Source organism: Erpetoichthys calabaricus, chromosome 11, assembly GCF_900747795.2.
Source record: "Erpetoichthys calabaricus chromosome 11, fErpCal1.3, whole genome shotgun sequence".
Classification (NCBI taxonomy): Eukaryota; Metazoa; Chordata; class Cladistia; order Polypteriformes; family Polypteridae; genus Erpetoichthys; species Erpetoichthys calabaricus.
The window spans coordinates 79710875-79732542 of NC_041404.2; the positions used below are offsets into that span (position 1 = coordinate 79710875).

The 21668-nt window shown below is 39.7% G+C and overlaps 1 protein-coding gene across 3 annotated transcripts in view; it reads right to left on the reverse strand.

Annotated features, from left to right (window-relative positions):
- The window catches only part of l1cama (L1 cell adhesion molecule, paralog a), a 192130-nt gene that overhangs the window by 99871 nt on the left and 70591 nt on the right, over nt 1–21668 (reverse strand). For all 3 annotated transcript variants that reach the window (XM_028813403.2, XM_028813402.2, XM_028813398.2), the window contains exon 2: nt 1940–2247. In XM_028813403.2, the coding sequence (XP_028669236.1) occupies nt 1940–2057 (118 nt within the window). In that variant the 5' untranslated portion in view covers nt 2058–2247. The remainder of the gene's footprint in view (nt 1–1939; nt 2248–21668) is intronic.

A 21668-nucleotide genomic window follows, 5' to 3' on the forward strand; every position in this document is an offset into this window, starting at 1 on the left:
ATGAATGAAGCATTTAAAATTATGAAGGGAATTAGTACAGTGGATTGAGACTGTTATTTTAAAATGAGTTCATCAAGAATACAGAGACACAGTTGGAAACCTGTTAAGGTTAAATTTTGCATAGATATTAGGAAGGTTTTCCTCACAAAGGGAACCACAGACATTTGGACTAAGTTACCAAGTAGTGTGGTAGACAATAGGACTTTAGGGAGTTTCAAAACTCGACTTGATGTTTAGAAGAATTAAGTGACTAGGACTGATGAGCCTTGTTGAACTGAATGGCCTATTTTCATCTAGATTGTTCTAATATACTAAAACAAGTATGTTATTATACTAAGATACAAAGATGTTATATCTAAATACAAAGAGGACTGATTGAGGTCATTTATGTTAGGTAGAATGCCCAGAGGGGGCTGGGCGGTCTCATGGTCTGGAACCCCTGCAGATTTTATTTTTTTTCTCCAGCCGTCAGGAGTTTTTTTTGTTTTTTCTGTCCTTCCTGGCCATTGGACCTTACTCTTATTCTATGTTAATTAGTGTTGTCTTATTTTAATTCTTACTTTGTCTTTTTTTCTCTTTTCTTCATCATGTAAAGCACTTTGAGCTACATTATTTGTATGAAAATATGCTATATAAATAAATGTTGTTGTTGTAAAAATGTAAAACACATAATAAATACTAAAAGTAAGACCATTTGTCCATAAATCTGATGTAGACAGATCCAGCTTACTTTTTGAGATCTGTTTCTGAATTTTGCTCCACGTTTGAGACTCTTTTTACTTTTTGCTTTCTATTCTGAAAATCAGGAAGGAGATCCCTTAACCAGCCATTACAAGCCTCCCATGTAATGGTGCATACTGTAGGCTTTCCTAATATCAGAATTCACATCACAATATGCACCCTGTTTTCTCCATAGCCTGCTGTCCTCATTGACTATATTCCATTTCAAATATACTTGCAAACCACATTTCTTAAGTACCAGTGTCTACCTGAACTCTTCATTTATTTTACCTATTCGGTTTCTAGACAAGTTTATAATACATAATCAAACATGACATGACACCTCTTCCCAAAAACTCTAAAATTATGTCTTTGATGTTTATAAACCTTGCTGCATTTACACCATGAATTGTATTCACTCCAAATGCATGGTCCATATTGGTAGCTTACACTGTAGGTAGTGCTACAATGTTTTATGTTTGTCAATTTCTAAGATTACAGTTTATATCTCTTAATTAATAGCCAGTTACTTCTAAAAGAACATATTCAGGTTAAGGGAAGATAGAGACAGTTGCAAGGAGTACATCAGATAAAACAATTTCTATTTTCTATTAAGTAAAATGAAGTTATATATTTTATTAAATTTGTGTGTACTATAGTGTAGGCTAGGACAGACTGGTTGTATGTTGATTAGACATGTAAATAAGAATGTCACTGTACTCTGTACATGTGACAATATGACTGTCACTACTAATACTACTGGTATAGCATCTGCCCATAAAAACTGACTCTGGCCATAGCTCTCTTGCTTGTGCCTTACGTTGGCTGATTGGCTGTAAATCTCCCTATGGCAAAGTTACTTTAGATAATCTGCCAGATGCAGAGGTTTAGATTTGTATGTACGTTATGATATGTACACTGTGAGAAGGATGGTCAAATAAACACTAAGAAAGCCAAGAAGTGTGACCCAAAGTGTGCCTACATTTCTAAATTTTATTTCATTTAACTGTCATATTAAGTATCATATATCCTTAAATTAGAACTAACCATTGCAGATGCAAATATAATAAATGTTTTGCATTTCTACAGCCATCAAACCCTGACAGCATAGCATATGACTTACTGGGTCTCAGAAATCCCTGTGAAAATCCACACACACTGCAAGTCAACAAACCAAAGGCACACAGAATCAAACAGTAATTCAGCAGTCACTACTTACAGTCAGTGGGGAACTGCAGGGTCCCATGTGCTCTTTGCAGATTCACAAAGAAATTCAGGATAAATGCACAGGCCACTCCACTTTGGGCCAGCACTCCACCTTTTCTTGATTTCTTCATATTTCTTTGTAAAGTCTAACATACAATTTTATTTCCTTGCTGTTGCTCAGCCATCAATTACAGCCAAACATTAAAAAAAAAATCCAAATCAGAAGTTCTCCTGGAAGAGCTCTTGATTTTATTCCAGATCTGATTTAGTTATCCTGGTGGGACGTCTTCAGCATCGATCTTGCACAATCCTTTGTGGACCCTAAGAAGAAATTAAAAATAAGTTTAAAGCTGGGAAACATTTGGTACACTTTGACTCAATGGACAAAACATTCTTTTTTGCAGCAGGTAAAGATATACTGCACCCTTCTGACATGTGCCTCTCTACACTTATAAACTCAAAATGGAATACTGAAGGCAGCAAAAGCTTGGTCTCGCTGTTTGGTGTGCTTCTACGTTCTCAGATATAATAACGAGTACGTGACTGCATGCTGGCAAGTGACATGTTGAAAGATTTGGTAATGAACCATGGGAGGTGACATCTTTTGAAGTCTGGGAGGTGAAAGCTTGCATGTTTCAGGCTGAAGGCTGTGGAAAGATGACGTTGATTATTTTACACTGAAGACTGTAAGGTGAAGCCGAATCACACTGAAAATAAAAGACTGACAGATACAAGAGATGCACTGATCCAAGCTCAAAGAAAGGAGGGCAGAGGACTCTGGGATGATTTACTGGCATATTAATCCACATCAGCTGAATGTAAAATTGTTTAAGTTAAAAAAAGCAAAACTATTACAGATATCAGGAAGAGAGCATGTGCTGAATAAAACAGTCTAAAACAAGATGGTCATTTGTGCATTGTGGGTTTAATTTGTTGGCTATGAAATGGGACCAGGGCATAAAACACAGAAACCATAGCGTGAAATCACATAAAACAGGCACCAGGAACAACATACATGTAAATAAAAAGTACACAATTACAATTATTACAAAAAAGTGATATCACTATAATAATAATCATCATTAGAAGCAGATTTGGCAATTATGCACACCAGTCATAATGCACATTTATAGACTTGTTTTGACAGAAGTCTAATTATTACTAAACTGAATGAACACTGACACAACCCAACAGATCAATTGAAAAGGCAACTCCTATCTGCAGTGTAGCTCTGTAGGACCCCTGAGGAAGGATAACTCATTTCTCTAGCTGATGCTCATGTGCAATTTTTAACCCCTTCTTTAAGATAACTTATGCAGTGAAGCCTAGTCATATAAAATATATATTTTTAATTATATACATTTTTAATATACACATATATACACATTCATATATATATCGTGTGAAATATGGGAAGGTCCAGTATTGGGGGTGGAGTTTGGGACTTGCTAATTAACCATGTGGAACCTCTCTAAGCTTAAAAATAAAAAATGTGAGGAACCTTGTCAAAATTGTACAAACATATAAATTGTTCACCATTATGGCGTTTGTGAAAAAAAAGTATTGTAGCAGAGTACAGAAAGCTCTACACAAGCAGGACTGGAAAGCAGCTGTCTTTGAACATTTCGCAGGCAGGAATGGAACAGATGCTTGAATGGTAGCAGCCCATCTGGCAAGGATGGAGAGTGCACCCTTCAAATCTGGAGAATTTAAGAAAGAGAGAGAAGACTTTTAAATCAGTCAAATTGCACCTCCATGCAGGGGTTACTGCTTGCCTTCCTAGAGCACTGCCACAGCGAGGATGAAGAGTGTGATGGCAATTAACGATACTGTGGTATTGACATTGTTGATGTTGGGAGTGCAGAGAGGTTAGCTATACCTTGTTCCCAGTTTGTATTTATTTTGTTCCTAGTGTCCTATAAAAATGCGAAAGTCAAGTCATCAGTCTCTTTAGGCTATTAAGGTACGATGTTCCTGTATGTTGTTGTTCAATAAGTAAGCCCATTTTTGGGTGAACCTGTGGCAGTGCTAGTGAGAAGACTTCAATTCCCAACAGTCACCTAAAGTATGAAGGGGAAGACAGGAGGAATTTAAAGAGAATCGGTGTGCAGAAGCAATGCATCAGACTGGAGCTGCTGTGTGATGGTGGTCAGAGTACAAGATGGCGTAGCTTTTGTGTGTAGAATGATTTTCCATGTATGATGGAATTTGTCTATTTAAGCTGGGCACGGACTAAGTGACTGCACTCTCCATACTTAATTTATTCCACAGTGCCAGAGTATTCAGCTAATAAAGGAACACTAATGAGACCCCCAATTACTATGGGGTATTTAGCACATGAATTAAAGTACTATACCGTACATCTGTATGGCAAACTTTAGATTATTATTTGGAAATCTAACCTAATTGTAAGTCCTTCATTTACAGTATAAACTGAGGCATTCATTAAATTTGAATTAAGTTATTTAAATAAAAATTACTATGCTAAGATGCAAATATGAAAGCATTATAAGCAGGAAACCAATAGGTAAGCGGCCCTTCAATCATACATTACTTTTACTAGGTGCTATGAGTCTAATTCTAATTTATTTTCTATATCTTACAATTTCCTTCTTCCATCCTGGTCCACTGCATCCATACTTCTGAATGCCTCTTTTGTCCAACCCCTACACTTCCCATGTGCAACGCCATATTATCAAATGAGCCTTAAGTGGTAGAAAGCCAGTTGTTTAAGTAGGGCAATGCTTTGGTTATTCGTGTTTAAATATTTAAAGTAACCAGCTGTAGCAAGGGCCTGGCCCAAGGGAGAGCCAAGGATGTTTCTACTGGAGATGAGAGGTCACATTAATAATTAATTCAAATGTAAGGTCTGCTGTGATTAAAGTTTAATTGAAAAATTTACAACCAGCCTAATGTTTGTCCCATTAAGCCATGGAACTGCTTCACATATTTGTAAGCCATTTTGGGTATATTTTGGGAGAGCAGGATGAAACAAGATGTATCACATTCTGCAACAATGTCTGCCACTTCATTGTTGTATTCTGAAGTATTACATTATAGCTAGGAGCACTAGCTTTAGCAATAAGTTGAAATGGGAATTGCAGATTCATGCAGCGTTGATGAAAAGTAGACACTGACCCAAGAGAGGCTGGAAGATCACAATTTTTATCGAAAGAAACAAATAATAATTTGCGATAAAGAGTAGACAGGCACTGTGGACAGTCATTAGGGTGAAACAGCAAAGATGGCAAAGTCTGAAGGAAATAGATCATTTTAGCTCAATTGTTTCATAGCTCAACAGAATTTCATTTTCTTCTGCTCATAGTAATGTGTCAGTCTCTTGAGGTTCATACTTTCCATTTTATCAGATGAGCAATCCTGCTCCTTTTGTGGCTGCTGGGATTATAAAAAGTTGCAGACTACTGCAAATATTGGACACAGCAACTCTAGTAAATCCCATAGGCTATGGAGCAGAAAATGACTGCTGTACTATTTTACATCTGTATATATTTTTCAAAAACTAAAAGATTGAATGTAGCAAATGTTGAGACAGCTCTATGTGTGTTACTGATTAACCACAAAAAAAGAAAATCTATAAGAGTAAGAGTTGAAAAGATCCTCACACAGTCCAGCATGGCTCTTTGAAAGAAAGATAACTAAACCTGCAAGCTTTGAGATAAGCACACATTGCCATCCTACTGACTAAAGTTTAACTCACAGACAGATGTAGGAGAACTTTTGAGATTCCTTAAATTGTGTTATTCCCAAGTTTAACCCTTGGTTCCCCAAAGTTAAGCATCCATTTAACCAGTGTGGTGGACAGTTGGGGGGCCCTTGCCCGACTGGGATGCCTTCATAGTAGAAGGACTGGTGGAGAGGGTATACACAGGGCATTATCTCCCCTGGAGTGCTAGATGACAGCCCCCCCTGGGTCTCCGTGGTGCCTTGGATTCCCACCAGGTTTCATGGGAGTTGGAGTTCAGCAGAGCCTCGTTGGGTTCTGTGGGAGCCCCCAGAGGGTGCTGCAGGAATTGTGGAGCCCTACTTTGTTGGGCTTCTGCATTACCCGAATGTGCTTCCGGACCATTCTAACGGGCCACCAGAAGTACTCCCAGGTGTAGGATAAAAAGCCCACTGTCGTTGCTTCAGGAACCAGAGTCGGAAAGCAGAAGAGAAAAATATTTGGAGGAGAAGCGAAGGCGAAAGGAGAGAAAGAAGATAGAGAAGACAAAGTGCTGTTGCTGTGTACTGCTTTTATCTTGTGCTTGGCTATAATGTACAGGTGGGAAATGATTGAAAAGCGTTTCCCACAGTTGAATAAAAGCCTGTGCTGTGCTTGTGACCTTGTATTTGCATCTGTCTGTTTCGTGTTTGGGGAGCTTGTGCACCGCTTGCAGGCCACACCATCTATTCCTCATTTTTGGGTAGTGGGAGCCAGAGGGCATCTTTATGTCACTGTATAGAGTGCCTGTCCATCACTGACCATGCTCATACAAAACACTCACGCTGACTCATGCAGAGCCAGTTGCTTATATAATAAGGTTCTATAAACATGAAAGTACGAGCACAAGTGAAAAAAGCAGATTTCTTATCAAAAACAGCATTGTGTTTATTAGCAAAATGGATCTGAATCAGTTAACATAAAGTAAAGCAGTTAGATATGATGGCACCATATCATCTAAAGGTCAGATCACAAAGACCTGTTTAAGGTCATCAACTGAGTCATTGCCTCAGATACAGCCAGACTAATGGCTCCTGTTTTATAGCAGACAATGACATCAGAACAAGTTAAGTCCTCTGGACCTAATGGATAAGTAGCAATGAATCAGCCACCCTAACTCTGAATCACCTGCAGATCCTTGACCTGGCTTTCTATTTCTTTATGCACCTCACCCCAAAAAACAATGTCGACAGAAACCAATAAATCTCTCTCAGTTTTCTAAAAAAACAGAATAAAGGAGGATGAAAGGGAGTTAATCAGAGGAGTAGCAGGAAAGCTATCATCCAGTTTCTTTGTTCCTCTTCAACAACATCATCATTTTGCCATGTAATGCCATATTTCAGCAGGTTTTAAGTGCCCCCAAAATTTCAGGCTTTCTGTTGTGAACTGTTCCTGGTATGTGTTTACTGCTTCGGAGCAAGAAAGAGATGCAGCCAATGTTATACTTTATTTTTGCTGTGAACACCATCAAACTCAAAAATGGAAAATCTCTCTCCCAATCACTACCAATGCAAATACAGCTGAAAAAATTGCACCCCACACTTAAAACGTCTTGAAAGGCATTTACCCTAAAGAGAGTAATGACAACATTGCCCTGTATAATCACATAAATGGCAGTTGAATTTAAGAAGTGCAACAAAGTCCTGAAAGCAGGGACAAGTGATTAATTGCTGCTGAACAAAATCATTCAAAATAATCTCACAAACATATGACATCCAAGCTTCATATTAAGGACATCCATCCATCCATTTTCCAACCCGCTGAATCCGAACACAGGGTCACGGGGGTCTGCTGGAGCCAATCCCAGCCAACACAGGGCACAAGGCAGGAACCAATCCCGGGCAGGGTGCCAACCCACCACAGGACACACACAAACACACCCACTAGGGACAATTTAGAATCGGCAATCCACCTAACCTGCATGTCTTTGGACTGTGGGAGAGAACCGGAGCACCTGGAGGAAACCCACACAGACACGGGGAGAACATGCAAACTCCACGCAGGGAGGACCCAGGAAGCGAACCCGGGTCTCCTAACTGCGAGGCAGCAGCACTACCACTGCGCCACCATGCCGCCCTATTAAGGACATGTTTCTAATAATGTAAATAGAATCATTTGACAGTGCAGAAAATTACATCTTCAAGGTCAACAATGAAAAATGCTTTTGTTAGAGTAGTTCCAGTGTCTGGAGCATAAGAATTATAAAATAAAGGACAATCTGATTAGATACAAGATGATGAATGTTACATGAGAATCAGAAAAGTACAGTCTGAATACATTTAGGCTGAGTGGACTTAACAACAAAAAATGGAGATTGTTGTCATGAAGAATAGTTATGAATGAGGTAGATGAGATAAGAGGTTACTAAGCATGTGTGGTGACAGGAAGCCGAAACTCAATTTTTGGCAAAGCAAAAGGTCACAAAAAAAAATAAAAATCAATAGCTAATTGTTTAGGTAAAATAAATGGCAGAAGAGAATGACCGATTGAGGTTGCTGATGACATCAAAGTCATACCATAACAAAATATTCTCAAAGGTGGCTAATCTGATTATGGGTCACTGAGGGCCTGAACCTATTGTGGCAGCATCCAGTGCAGAACAGGAATTGCTCCTGGACAGGGCACCACTTTACTACTGGCCTAATGCTTGCATACACCAACACAGGGGGCAGTTTAGAGTTGCCAGTTAACATAATGAGCCTGTGGGAGGAAAAACAGAACAGACAAAAGAGGAAGGTACAGGTCCCACATGGACAATGACCAGGCACTGAAGTTGAACCAAGGTACACTGAATCTGTGACGCAGCAGCGCTAACCTTTGTACCATTACATTGTCTCTAACATTTCAACAAAAAATACACGAGGAGTTTAATTTGACAAAGGCAGAGAGTGCATATTGTACCAGAATATAACATAGTAATGATGAATGTAATTCTGACGCTGATTGAAATCTTGAGAGGCGGCACAAACATAAATATAAAATTATAGATTGTATGAAAGGGGAAACTCGAGATAGCTTTTAGAGAGTATTAAAAATAAAGCAGAGATCCAAAGCAATGAGATATACAACTGAGATATACAATGCTGAAAAGCATGGTTGAGCTTCTACAGTGTAAAAAAGCACTCAGAACATCAAAAAAAATAAATTGAAAGTAAAGAAATAAACTCCGCAAAAGAAAGGACAAAGTATTGTTCACTGAAGAGAATACATAGAAAAGTGATGCAGCAAATGGCACTTTCAGAGTGTATAATGCACTTATTTCAAGTGAAGAATGCACGCAATCTCAGAAAAACAAGGCCAAATCGATACAAGATAAACTATAAATTAATTGAATTCAAATTATAGAATGGTGCAAGAAAATCATAAGTATGTTAAAAATAAAAACTAAGCATTGATAATTGACACCGAATGTATGATACAGGGATAGAAAGAAAATACTGAGGATCCAACTAAATTCAAAGAATAAAGATTTTGACCAGAGTCACAGTGGCCAAAGAAGTGATATTAAAAAGTATGGAAATGGGGAAGAATAAGTAGACTATGAAGATAGTGTTGAGGTGAGCAATAAATGGTACAGAAACACTGAGGCTGAGAAAAGAAGAATGAATCAGATGAAAAAGACAGTAGAAATGGAAGAACATGGACCAAATTATTTGTCAAGGCCTTAAGAGAGACAAATACTTTCTATCATTCAAATGGTAATAGAAGACGGAAAGTTTTTAGACACAAATCTACACCAAATGAATATTTTAAGGGGAGAAATTCACGTAATCAGAATGCTCAGAAGGAAATCTGAATAAAGGAGATGGTGAACAAGAACACAGCTGAAATGCTGGACTGATAGACTGAAACAAAGAATATGGACACCCTGAATCTGCCAATGGGTAAAAGACAAATTGGCAAGGAGCAGCTTCAAAATGTACCGATTCGACCCTGGAAATCAAAGAGTAATTAGTCACATATGGACTGAGGGGTGCAGCAACAACAGTTATCTCTACCTCAGGCTAGTCAATTAATATTTAATATGACGAATGAGCAGATTCATATTTAAGATGAAAAGATGACAGAGGGCCTTTTTATTGTAGAAATGAATGCTGTTCCTTCATTACAAGTGTGGAATACATATCTTTAAATGCTGCATTTGTTAATACGTTTTGTGTATACAGCAACTACTAGAATAATAGTTTAACTAAAAAAAATAGTTGGATATTGAAAACTGTATGGACACTTTAGGAATAAAATTATTGTTAAAAAAAAATCACCTACTTACAAGTTCAGTTAGTCATTTCTGCAATTATTATTACTTACAATTTGAAAGAAGCCTGTGGCTTGCAGGGTCGCACCAGTTCCCAAACCCGACACAGACAGACATGAGGCACAAGTCCAGCACAACACAGGCCTTTATTCAGCTCTGGGAAACACTTCCCAAACTGTTTCCCACCTTCACAACACAGTACAAACACAAAGCACTTTCTTTTCTTCTTCTCTCTGCATCAGTCTCTCTTCCTGCCTCCACTCCTCCTCCAGCAAGCTTTGTCCCGCTTCCTCCCAACTCTGGCTCCTGGAACAGTGGCAGCTGGCTCCTTTTATATAATACCCGGGAGTACTCCTGGTGTCCTGTAGGCTTGGTCCGGAAGCACTTTTGGGTGAGGTAGGAGCCTGATGAAGCAGGGCTCTGCAGGCCCTGCAGCACCTCCCGAACCCAACACAGCTGTGCCAAAATCCAACTCCCATGAAGCTTTGGGGGAATCCACAGTGTTATGGCAACCTGGGGGACTGCCATCTAGTGCTCCGGGGGAAATAATGCCCTGAGCACACTTTCTCCCCCAGTTCTTCCATTAAACAGGCATCCCAGCCAGATAAGGGAGCTGGCTGCCAGCCACATGCCTTTATACAAGGCAAATAACAACATCTAAGGTACAAATGGTTATATGTCTGTTGCTTTTCCAGTTGGAACACACTCATGTGAAGTGACTTGCTTTTGGCCACACAGTGTCGGGTAGCTGGATTTGAACCCACAACCTCAGGGTTTGAAGTCCAAAGTTCAAATGCACCATTGTCTGTTAAGACTGATTTTTGTAATACAGTACAGCCTTTCTTCCTCAGATACTATTCATAAAGTATTAGTAATAATAAACACCTAAATAGGATTTCTGACTGTTTTTGAAAAGAATAGATTTTCTTTTTGAAAATCTAAATGGGCAAGTATCATTTATAGTATATGACAAATTAAAAATGTTGATGGGTATTCTTCCTAATTGTTATCTGTGTTTTAATTAACTTACGGTTATTTTTGTATTGTTTTGTATTCTATTATATTTAACAATATTATTTTTTTTTAAATATTGCCTCTTATTACTCTGCTATGGATTCAGTTTTGGTCCCTTGAACCTAATCTGGGGAGATAGTCTCCATTATCCTGTGTCCCTTAAATTGTACTGATGCTTTATATTACTGCTTGCTCTGTCACATTTACATAAAAGTCTTCTTTCTTAGTAAAATGAGAGTTACTACTGAGTGGCATTTTGTCACAGGGCCGGTGCCACCATTAAGGCTAATTAGGCATTTGCCTAGGGCACAGATCACGGGGTGGGGATACCCAGCCACATGGCTTTAGCTACAAAACAGTCAGTTGGTGCACTTATAAGCTTGGCCTAGGGCTTAAAATAAAGTAGTACTGGCATTGGTCACCGTTACAGCGTCCCAGATTGGACCCTCACATCCTGATGGTGACCACATGTAGTCTACATGTTTTTCTGTGTTTTTCTTCCAGGCACTCTTGTTTTCTACCCATACACCCAAAGCCTGCATGTTACAGTATACTAACCATTTTAAATTGGCTAAATTAGTATAAAGTAAGTTGTGTTTCAGTAGAACTTGCATTGGACCTCATCCAGCATAACTTCCCTACTTGAACCCAGGATAGACTCTGGCCCTCCTATGATACAAATTTTGGATTAAGCAGGTTTGAGACTTCTGTATATGCTGTAATAAAGGCTACTACTTGTACTCTATTTTAAGAGACATAGTTAAAAAATGAGGGAAACAAGAGAATGAGCTAGCAGACGATAAGGTATTAAATTCAAAGGATGAGCCACAAGTAGCCTCAGGCAAACATTTTTGACATGATTAGAGGATCGTCATGCGAGAGAAGGCAGAAAAAATAAGAGCTAATCAACAAGAAATGAACAGGAATAAAACTACAACATGGGGCATCCCCTTGTTCACTAGAGACGGCCCATGTATTTTGCAGTCTTCATTCACCATACTCTTGCATCTCTGCATCACATTTGCAAGCAGTGTGTCCCCAGTGATTCATACAGTGCCCTTTTCTTACTCTTTGTAGCTGGTCTTCCATTTGCTTAACAATGGAAGGAAAATGCCATTGCTTTAAAATAGAAAAAGATTAAGTGGAGGAAGATAAGATGCAAGATTCACCCTTGCACACACATTGTTTTGCTTTGTTCCATCTCAAATAAATATATTAGCATTAGTGCACCATTGCAACCTAATGGTTTCCTCACTATGTTCGGCTACTGTCTGCATTACCTTGTTTCAAACACTCCCAATGAGCCAGAGGCCATCCTGACAGCACTGACAGCAAAGCAGAAATCGACCCAGGATGTGATCTCTAGTTTATTGCCAACTTAGAAATGAATATTAGCCCTAATACGAATGTTGTTGGGATGCTAGAGAAAAAAATCCACATAGGCACAAAGAGTAGACACACTCCACAATACGAACAGAAATCAAGCCTAAGAGGCAGGAACCATAAGATACATGATGAAAGGCTTATGCTTAACATTACTGCATACATAAAACCTGCTATCTAATAAAATGCTAAGGTCTGTGAGTGTGTGTGTGTGTCGAATGCAGAAGGTGCGTCCAGCAGCGGAGAGTCACCTTCAAAGACGGGAAGTATAAAAGAGGACAGGAGGTGAGCAAGGACCCCCGAAAACAATAACACAGTCTAAGAAGCAGGCTTTGATAGGAAGGCGCTTGACAAAGGGAGCATCGTTCAAGAAAGGTTCAAACACATAATGACACAAAGAAAAGATGCTGAAAGTACATGCAGGGCAAGAGATAGAATAAATTTAAAAAAATATTTACTATTACTTGTCTTAAAAAGGCATGGTGGCTAGTAAGAACTAAATATTTAAAAAATATATTCACTCAAACACATTACAAAGTTTATAGTTTAGTAAGCTATAAGAGAGAAAGGTAGAGTGTAACTCCCAAGCTGAAAGCTTTGTCACATTATACAAGTTTTCCAGTGATTTTCAGTCGTAACCTTCATTTACGCAATCCTAGCGAATCGGAGTCGGTTGTCAGCAATCTGCTATGAAGCCATTTGAGTAATGTGACATGCCAAATGACTTGCTCGGGTAAAATCAAACAGGATTGATTTTGTCTTTAGTTGTAGGGGTGGTCTTTGTGTGCATGAGAGCGGATAACCAATGAACGTTCATCTGGAAGTACAAAGCATTTAATACAACAATGAGGAAAAAGGAATGTAGATGTTTTGGATCTCAAAAACAGAAGAGAAGCTCATCAGTCTGATGTCTCATGTTTTACGTACCACAACAGAATAGAAAAAAGGGAAAAAAATTGACATGGTCTAGTGATGAGATCAGTTCTGTTTTCAACCAATCTGGCATACCCCATGACTAGAACATGCATGATATGACATGGGCTTGAGCAGTCGAACAATGCTGCAAGGTTTTAAATTTTACAACTACTCAATGTGTTAATAATGAGGCGGCATACAATATGACTTTAAAAACAGATACTGCATGCATTAAATTGAATTTCACACAGCTTCAATCATTTGAGCATCAGTCCTGTGGTGATATGTATTTGACATCAACAACTGTCACACCCTGTCCTTTAAAATCACCGCTCAATTCAACAGTGCTTTAATAACATAAGATAAGAAGAACTGGTTAAGCATTACATTATCCAGATACTGCACACAAAAGGATTTCACACAGTAATGGTTACAATATACTAAAATTATATACATATATTTTCTATATGGAGAGAAAGATTGAGACACACACAAGCCTTGAATTATCCCTTCCCACTCACTCTTGTAGAAGACATTGTTTCAGGTCAGTGGCTCTGACGCCCACCTGCTGCCCTCTGCTGGTTCCACAAGCTGTTCGAGTGAGAAATGGGAGCGATCTAGAAAAACAGAGATGGACCTTCCTCTCCAAAGACCTGGAGCAGAGGGACAGCTTATTAATCGGTCCACAGAGATGGTCCACATGTTTCCAGCTGTAAAATTAATTTTTCTTAATACGCTAGAGATTGAGGGGTTAGAAGCATGCACTGATACAGTTCGTTGCCGCACCTACCACACGGTGAACCACATCAGGATCGCAAATTAGGACTCAAGTGCAGCCACACACTAGTTTGAATGGAACACTGAGGAGTTTTTACTTTTTTTTTTTTTTTACAGTGGCTGGAGTACCAATCCTGTCACCAACCTCCAAGTTTTCCCTTCAAATTGGAGGACCTGCATGCAGGGCTTGATGCAGGTTAATGAAGCAGTTGCAGGTAAAGGGCTTTTTTCAAGGTCCCAATGGAGTGGAATCACTCGTGGCTTTTATGGGATTCAAACCAGCAACCTTCCGTGAAATTGATAAATGAAGATGGGCAATGACAAAGTATCACAGGAAGTGCAGTGAGACAGAAATTCACAGAAAATATTTAATTGAGGAAATGTATGTAGATCTATAGAGAAGGAGAAATTGAGTAAAGAGAAAGAGGCAGCTTTGACAGTTTTTCTTATTGAGTTAGTCTACTTTCCCCATAAACAAGAAAGAGAGAAGACAAGCAATAGAGGTGTTGGGTGAGATTCACGGTCTTTGACAGAAGGAAAAAAGAAATGAGGAGATGCCTCCATTAATGAAGAGAAGATATAAAAAGCGGGTGAAAAACTGACAAAAATATGCAAGGTGGGTGACAGGTATACAGAATAAGGCAAAGAAAGGAAAAAAAAAAGTAATTTGAAGATAGGCTTTGAACATGTCTCGCTTATGTTGCTATTGAATATGGGATAGCAGTAGGCTCCCTATCCAGGGCTGGTTCTTCTCTGATGGTCAAACCAGGTCCAAAATATAGATGGGCAGATGACAGTTACCTCGCTTTTTTTCAAGAACTTCACTATTCAGGCTATAATCTGTTTAACTGACCTTGCTTAACAGCCCAGCCATTAGACATGACAAAGATGGAGAGGGTTCTAAAATGTGAGCACCACAAAAGAACATAAGAAATTTGGCAGACCATTTAGTCCATTAAGCTTTTTTTATAGTTAATAGCTAAACTGACCCAATGTTTCATCCAGAGAATTATTAAAGGTTGTCAAAGTTTCTGGTTCATCTACTTGGCTTGATAGTTTGTTCCAGATTCCCACAACTCTTTGAATAAATAAGTGCTTTTTCGCTTCCCTTTAATTTCCACTGGTGTCCTCAAGTACATGATTCACCATTAAATTGAAAGAATTTTGTTGGAACTCTACAACTGCTTCAGGCACTGGAATTGAAGAAAGGCCAGTAATAATACTATACATTGTGGTCTGCCTATACCATCTATTTGGCTGTTATGGTAGAAAGAACTGAGATTATGTATTCTGTGCTTGAATGGATTTATCTCAGTGTACTTCAGTTTACTCTCAAATCTCAAAGATGTGCGGGTTTGGTTAATTACCAGCTTTAAATTTGCTTGAATGCTTGCTATGTTAGACTGGCACCTCATCCTGCCTTCTGCCCAGTGCTGCCACCAAATAAAAAGGAGATCCAAATACAACATAGTTGCTGTCTCCTGTTATCAGTACCACCTTTGCTCCATAACAGTTAGCCAGTTGAGCTAAGGGGATTCTTCCCATGTTCCATTGACCATACCAGCTTTGGACTGGGAGAGGTCATGACAGCCTCATAAAAACTAGCCCTGCTACATCATCATAATGGAGTTAATTTTAATATAGGAAATCAAGAAACCAGCTATCAAACTCAATCTGAGGGTAATTAATTTGTCATCAATTATCAAGTAATCTGGAATACAGAGAATTTAGATTTAAATTCAGACTGGCTTTCAGTTGTAATTAATATACAAGTATAATATCTGAGAAAAAGAAAATATGTCCTGTTTCCTTATAATTAAATAAACTGGGTGCGTTAAACAGGTAGATAGATGGACAATAAAAACCATGTGCTCAATCAATCCACTACTGTACTGTACTAGAAAACAGGACATTCATTTTCTTTTTCTCAGCTATTATACTTATATATTAATTACAACTGAATGCCAGTCTGAATTTAAATCTAAACTCTCTGTATTCCAGATTACTTGATAATCGATGACAAATTAATTCCTTCAGATTGAGTTTGTTAGCTGGTTTCTTGATTTTCTATATTAAAATTAACTCCATTATGATGATGTAGCGGGGCTAGTTTTAATGAGCCTGTCATGGACAATGACATAACCTCTCCCAGTCCAAAGCTGGTATGGTCAATGGACATGGGAAGAATTCCCTTAGCTCAACTGGCTAACGGTTATGGAGCAAAGATGGTACTGACAAAAAGAGACAGCAGCTATGCTGAAAAAGTTGATGATAATTCTGTTTTCGGGCTCTCTTACAATGCATGGTGGAATTCCTAATTCCACACTCTGAATAATTGTGTGCTGGCAGCAATAATATGGCAGGATTTATGCACACGTGTATGTTAGCAAGTCTGTGGGGGGTGAATGAGGCCCTGTAGGCAACTGATTGCTGCTCCCTCAGATATATATCACACTTCATTCATTTAAAACTACCCAATTCTATCTGTAAATAAAGCAACTGTTCATCGTAAAGGTGGCTTATTGTGGTACAGACAGACAAAGGAAAATGAGGAGACAGGTACAAGAGTAAAATCAGGGTACCGTAGGCGTGGCAAGAAGCACACTGCTCAGCATCTCTCACGCCAGCCAGCCAGCCAGCCAGGCGCAGTTGAAGATCCCACTCTGGCATCACGTCTTCCCCTCCCCCGCACTTTGGTAACCATGGAAACGCAGAATCAGCACAGCTATTAGGAAGTCTCTGGGGTTTTTTTGTGTGCGTGTGTGTGCCTTTGCGTATATATGTGTGTGTACCTCGCACTGTATGGGGGGGAAGGGTGCAGAAGGGAATTTCTTTTAGTTACATCTCATTGTGCTCCTCTGTGCTTCAGCGTGTGTGCATGTCGACGTGCAAGTGATGAAACAATCAGGGGAATACAGGTCTAACAGTTCCTGCCTTATATTAATGTTCACGCAGGGCTGGGCTGTTCATCATCGGCTTGTGGCAACCTGTGATCATAACTTTGATTACTCTTGAGTCTATAATAGAGTTTAGTGCAGACACTGCACATTCTGCTTCTAATGTCCAGTGCATGGCTTGAAGTTATTTGTGTAACCTCAAAAAATATGAGGTGTCCCAGGTAGTGTGCTAACCCATGCATTCTCCACTATTTTCTAAATTTATGTCTACCGCTGCAGCATCTCGTACACCTCTAGACGGGGCCCAATTTCATACTAGATTACAAAGCATGTGGGAGATACCCTCTAATGCAGTATTTACAGCTCCAATGATAAGCCTAGATCTTATATATTAACTCTAAACAGAACTGAAGAATTACACACAATCATCACTGTGTCTTCAATCACTTCCTTCTTAGCTCATATTTTTTTTTTGTCTTTGTTTCTCTTTACCTCGTCTCATTCAATATTCACAGGTCCACCTCGTAGAACATTTCTCCTGCTTCACTCATTCATTGCAGCATCTACAGACCCTGGTCCTGTCTTTTTTTGGAAAGCTACACTGCTCCCTGTCACATGAACAGCAGGGTGTCCATGGTAATGCCAGGGCCTAATTCGCGGGAGATTCTGAGTACACTGACGGCTCCCAGCTTCTCTTCCCTGCATGCCACATGCAAATCAATATTGTTTTAGTTTCTGCAGGCTGCCCTTAGGAGTAAGTGGAGGAGGGGTGCAGCAGACTGACAGATCAAGGTTATTAAAAACACCCCCTTCCCCCTTAGGTAGCCCAGATTCATTTATCACATTCACACATAGTGATAAAGGTCAAACTGAATTGAATCTGTGAACACAGACAGAAATAACTCTGCCTGGACTGACTTCAACTCACAGGATGCATCAACACCACAACTCTCAACTATACTTCTATGCTACATGTTTTAGCCAGAGTCCGACATAAAGACAGAGGCAAGTGTCAAATAATCTTGTATTCAACAGAGCTGCGGACAGCTATGAAGAGGTCGAGTGACAGCCATCATAATAAATGACAGCCATGTACCCGTTGCCCAATTAAAACCACCCTAGCTGGTGCAACAAGGACCCCCTGATGTGAAGGTTAAAAAGACCCTTCCATCCAAAGAAATTCAGTTAATTCACCGTGACTAGCATTCTGCGGTAATGAACAAATTACCCTTAAATTAGAACCAATTTAACTATCTTTTAGTGTATTTTATCCCCAGGTTGCCCTGCAGTTACAAAGCAGGGATTAAAAGGATGCATTGAATCAACACACAAAACATAAGCGAAATGAGCCCCACTGGAACGATCCAACACTTACGGCTTCAAAAACTGCCCATGTAATGTAAATCTGCGACACATACAGTATATTAGAACGGTGTGCTGTGCCAGTCCAGTTGTTAAATTTAACATTTGTCGCAGTGCCATTTTACACTTAAAACCATAGCATAACATTCTCCAACCTGCGCAATCCAAGTTCGAGTTGTGTCTATTCCAGCAGTACTAGGGCCCCAGGCATGAAACAACCCACAATATTTGTTAGTGCATACTATTTATTGTATTAAAATCTGTCTTTTATCCATTGTACCTCTGACTATGTCATTTAATTCCTGCATCAGCAGAGTCAGAGAAAACTTCAAAATACACCACAGAATAAGCAGAGCCCACCTGATGGGCTGTGCGTCACATGCAATAAGCAGTTGGTTCAGATCAGCGGCGCGGTAAAAAGTCACCACCTCTCTGAAAGCAACTGGACGCATGTAATGTTATTCATAGACTGACTCCCTGCTGCGCCCAGTCTCATGCAGAAAGGTTAATAATTTAGGGGATTCTCAACCAGCGAGGTCAGAGGGATACTGTCCAGTGCCTTTATGCAGTTACCATGACAACCTTTTTATCCTTGTGATGCCCCGATTGAACACCAAGTTAGTATAACTGCTCTGCATGGGCAGGTGAAGCTTGTCTTCTGCCGACGTCAACAATAAGCAAGCGCACAGTGTACTGCATATACTAAACACCCACAAGGTAAACAAGCCAGTGAACACATCTGAAAAACGGCCATGTGATATACACGGGCATTGACTGGAGACAACCTGAAACAAAACAAATTAAATAAAACAGAGGAATTCCCTTTGAAAAATAAAAGAAAGCAAAACATTGCGGACAACTGGTGCTCCATCCAGAGTAGGCATCTGTCTGCTGCTCAGGATCAGCTCAGACTCCCACAACCACTAATTAGAAAAGCAGTTTAGGAAACGGATGTATGGGTGGACATTATGAGCAATAGGAACTGACATCTAACAAGAAATTATCCAGCTACTATTAACACCTGACAGGCTAATCCTCCTCATGCTGATCAGCCTGCTGATGCTGTCTAAAAGAAGACTAATCAAGTGCCATGTCATGCGCTGACAGCAAAGAGGGGACTGATGTGGTGCATGCATGACAGTAGTACAATAATCCAGTATACACCATTGTGTCTCCTACTGAGGCTCTACATTGAATTGCTGGTCCTTGAATACCTCTGATTGAGATGTGGCACACACTCTTTTATTCTAAATGAACATAAGTCTATTAATTTATGATGAATCATTTGGAGGAACATCCACTTATTTTTGAAACCACATGTTTGTGGAGCCAACGCCTATCTAGTAGCATCAGATGTAAGGCAGGAACAAACAGTGGACATTACAGCAGTACATTGCAGGATGCAATCTTAAGTTGCTGGTCAGCCTTCCATGCGCATCTTTAGGAGGTGAGAAGAAATCGGAGTGCATTGTAAAAACTCACAGGTTGATAAATTGTGAATTCCACTCAGTGACAATGCAATGGTGTGATTGAAATCTGACTGAAACTGGGGGCAAAGCATCAATTGTTCTGCAAGAACAGTGTGTAATAACAAGTACTTTCACAGGTATCCTAAAAGCCACTCCTCCATTATTTAAACCTTTACAGAAAGATGGAGAACAGGAAAGGATGGGGGTGTGGGGGTGTGGGGGGGGGAATATCACATTAAGAACAGGATGCTTATTCAAAGCTAAAAATGCTTTGGCTACAAATTTAATTCTGCCTGCTTCATTTTTATGGTTCATTAAAAGCCAAAGCTTTCATCTGTGTTACACAAGTAACTTCCACTCATCCATCTTCTGTGCCCACTCTGTTCAATCTAGGATCAGCATTAGGACAGGAACCATCCCAGGGTGGGACATATGGTGTCACAAAGTATAAATACACATGCTCACACCTTTATAACAGGAAGATTAACCTGGAGAAAAAGCCGTGTTGATGTGGACAGAATGTGCAAACTCCATATAGACAGTTTGAACCCAGGACTCTAGAATTGTAGGTCATCATAAAATTATTTTTTTTAAACCTTTGTTTTCAGGAATCCCTGCTAGTTTATCTTACCAAACAGATTTGTATAATTTTTCTGTGTTATATTGGTTGGCCAGTATATGGTTGCTGCTGCTACTGCCTTTTATCACTTAGACATTCAGAACTAGAGTGACATCTGAACACCTCAGAGCAAAAGAGAAGGACCTTCAGGTCTCTGAGACACAAATTCTGTCTTCTTGTACAAATCAATAAGACTTGCCTTGTAAGCATCAGATGTTTTCTGGATAGACTGCAGGGTGGGGTGATGGCAGGACAGCGCTAGGTCCTCTGGCTAGGCTGACGGGTATCACAGAGGATGACGTGATTGCTTTAGAAAGCAGGCATGTCTAGCAGGCAGTGTTCTGTCAGGAGGCTGCAAGTCACACGCTAGCCGACAGGCGGGACTCACGGCGGGATTCTGCCACTCTACATGCTTTGTGCAGTTTGTGTTTCTTTTTTCTTTGTTTTTTAATTGCCCCCAAACAAACTGAAACGGTTTAATAACAGTCGAAAAAGCATACTGCTCAACAAACACACAAAGTCAAGAGATACGCTTTTCTTTAATTAAAAAAGTAATTAGCATCTTCCGCAAGAAAGCAGAATTATGTTAACAAGGGGAAGCCTTTGCTGGAAGGCATTTCTGCCGCTCTGACTCCCAGTCTGGTTTGATTGGGCTCGCTGAGGCGGAAAATGGCTGCCATCAGTGAGCAGAAGTAACAAAAAAAAACAATTTTCCTGCTTGTTGATGACTCCGTGGGCTTGTTGAGGGAAAGGTAACAATAACGGCAGTGACACCAAACAAGAGCTGCCTCTGTGACCGGCAGCTGAAGCTTTCTAGGAACAAGTCGCTGCTGTCATCTCCTTCAGTGGTACACTACTGCAGACTGCTTTAGTTATTCTGAACTTTAAGTCACCACCAATAACTGAGAAAGGCATTTTTTCTTTAATAGGCCAAACACTCTGAAGACTGTATGATGGCATCCAGTCTTAGATGGCGTTGTAGTTCACAGAGAATACTATTCTTGGTTTTAGCTGATAGTACTCTTTATCTCACACTAAGCAGGCCACATTAAGTCCATCTAATGTATGAACTCCATTTTTTATTGGTATTTACTACCTAAGTGGCACTGTGATTAACACTGTGGCCTCCAGACCTCTGGCTTCCAGTATGGCAAGTAAGCACCTCTTCTCTTTCTTTGTGAGAGTTTTCCTTCCACCACCCAAAGCCTTGGATATTGCTTTGCTTGAAGGCTTTAAATTCCCCTAGTGATAGTGTGCCATGTAAAGGATTTCTGCAAACGTTGGTATCTACTGTACCTTTCACCTAATACCATAACCGACTACAGTTCTA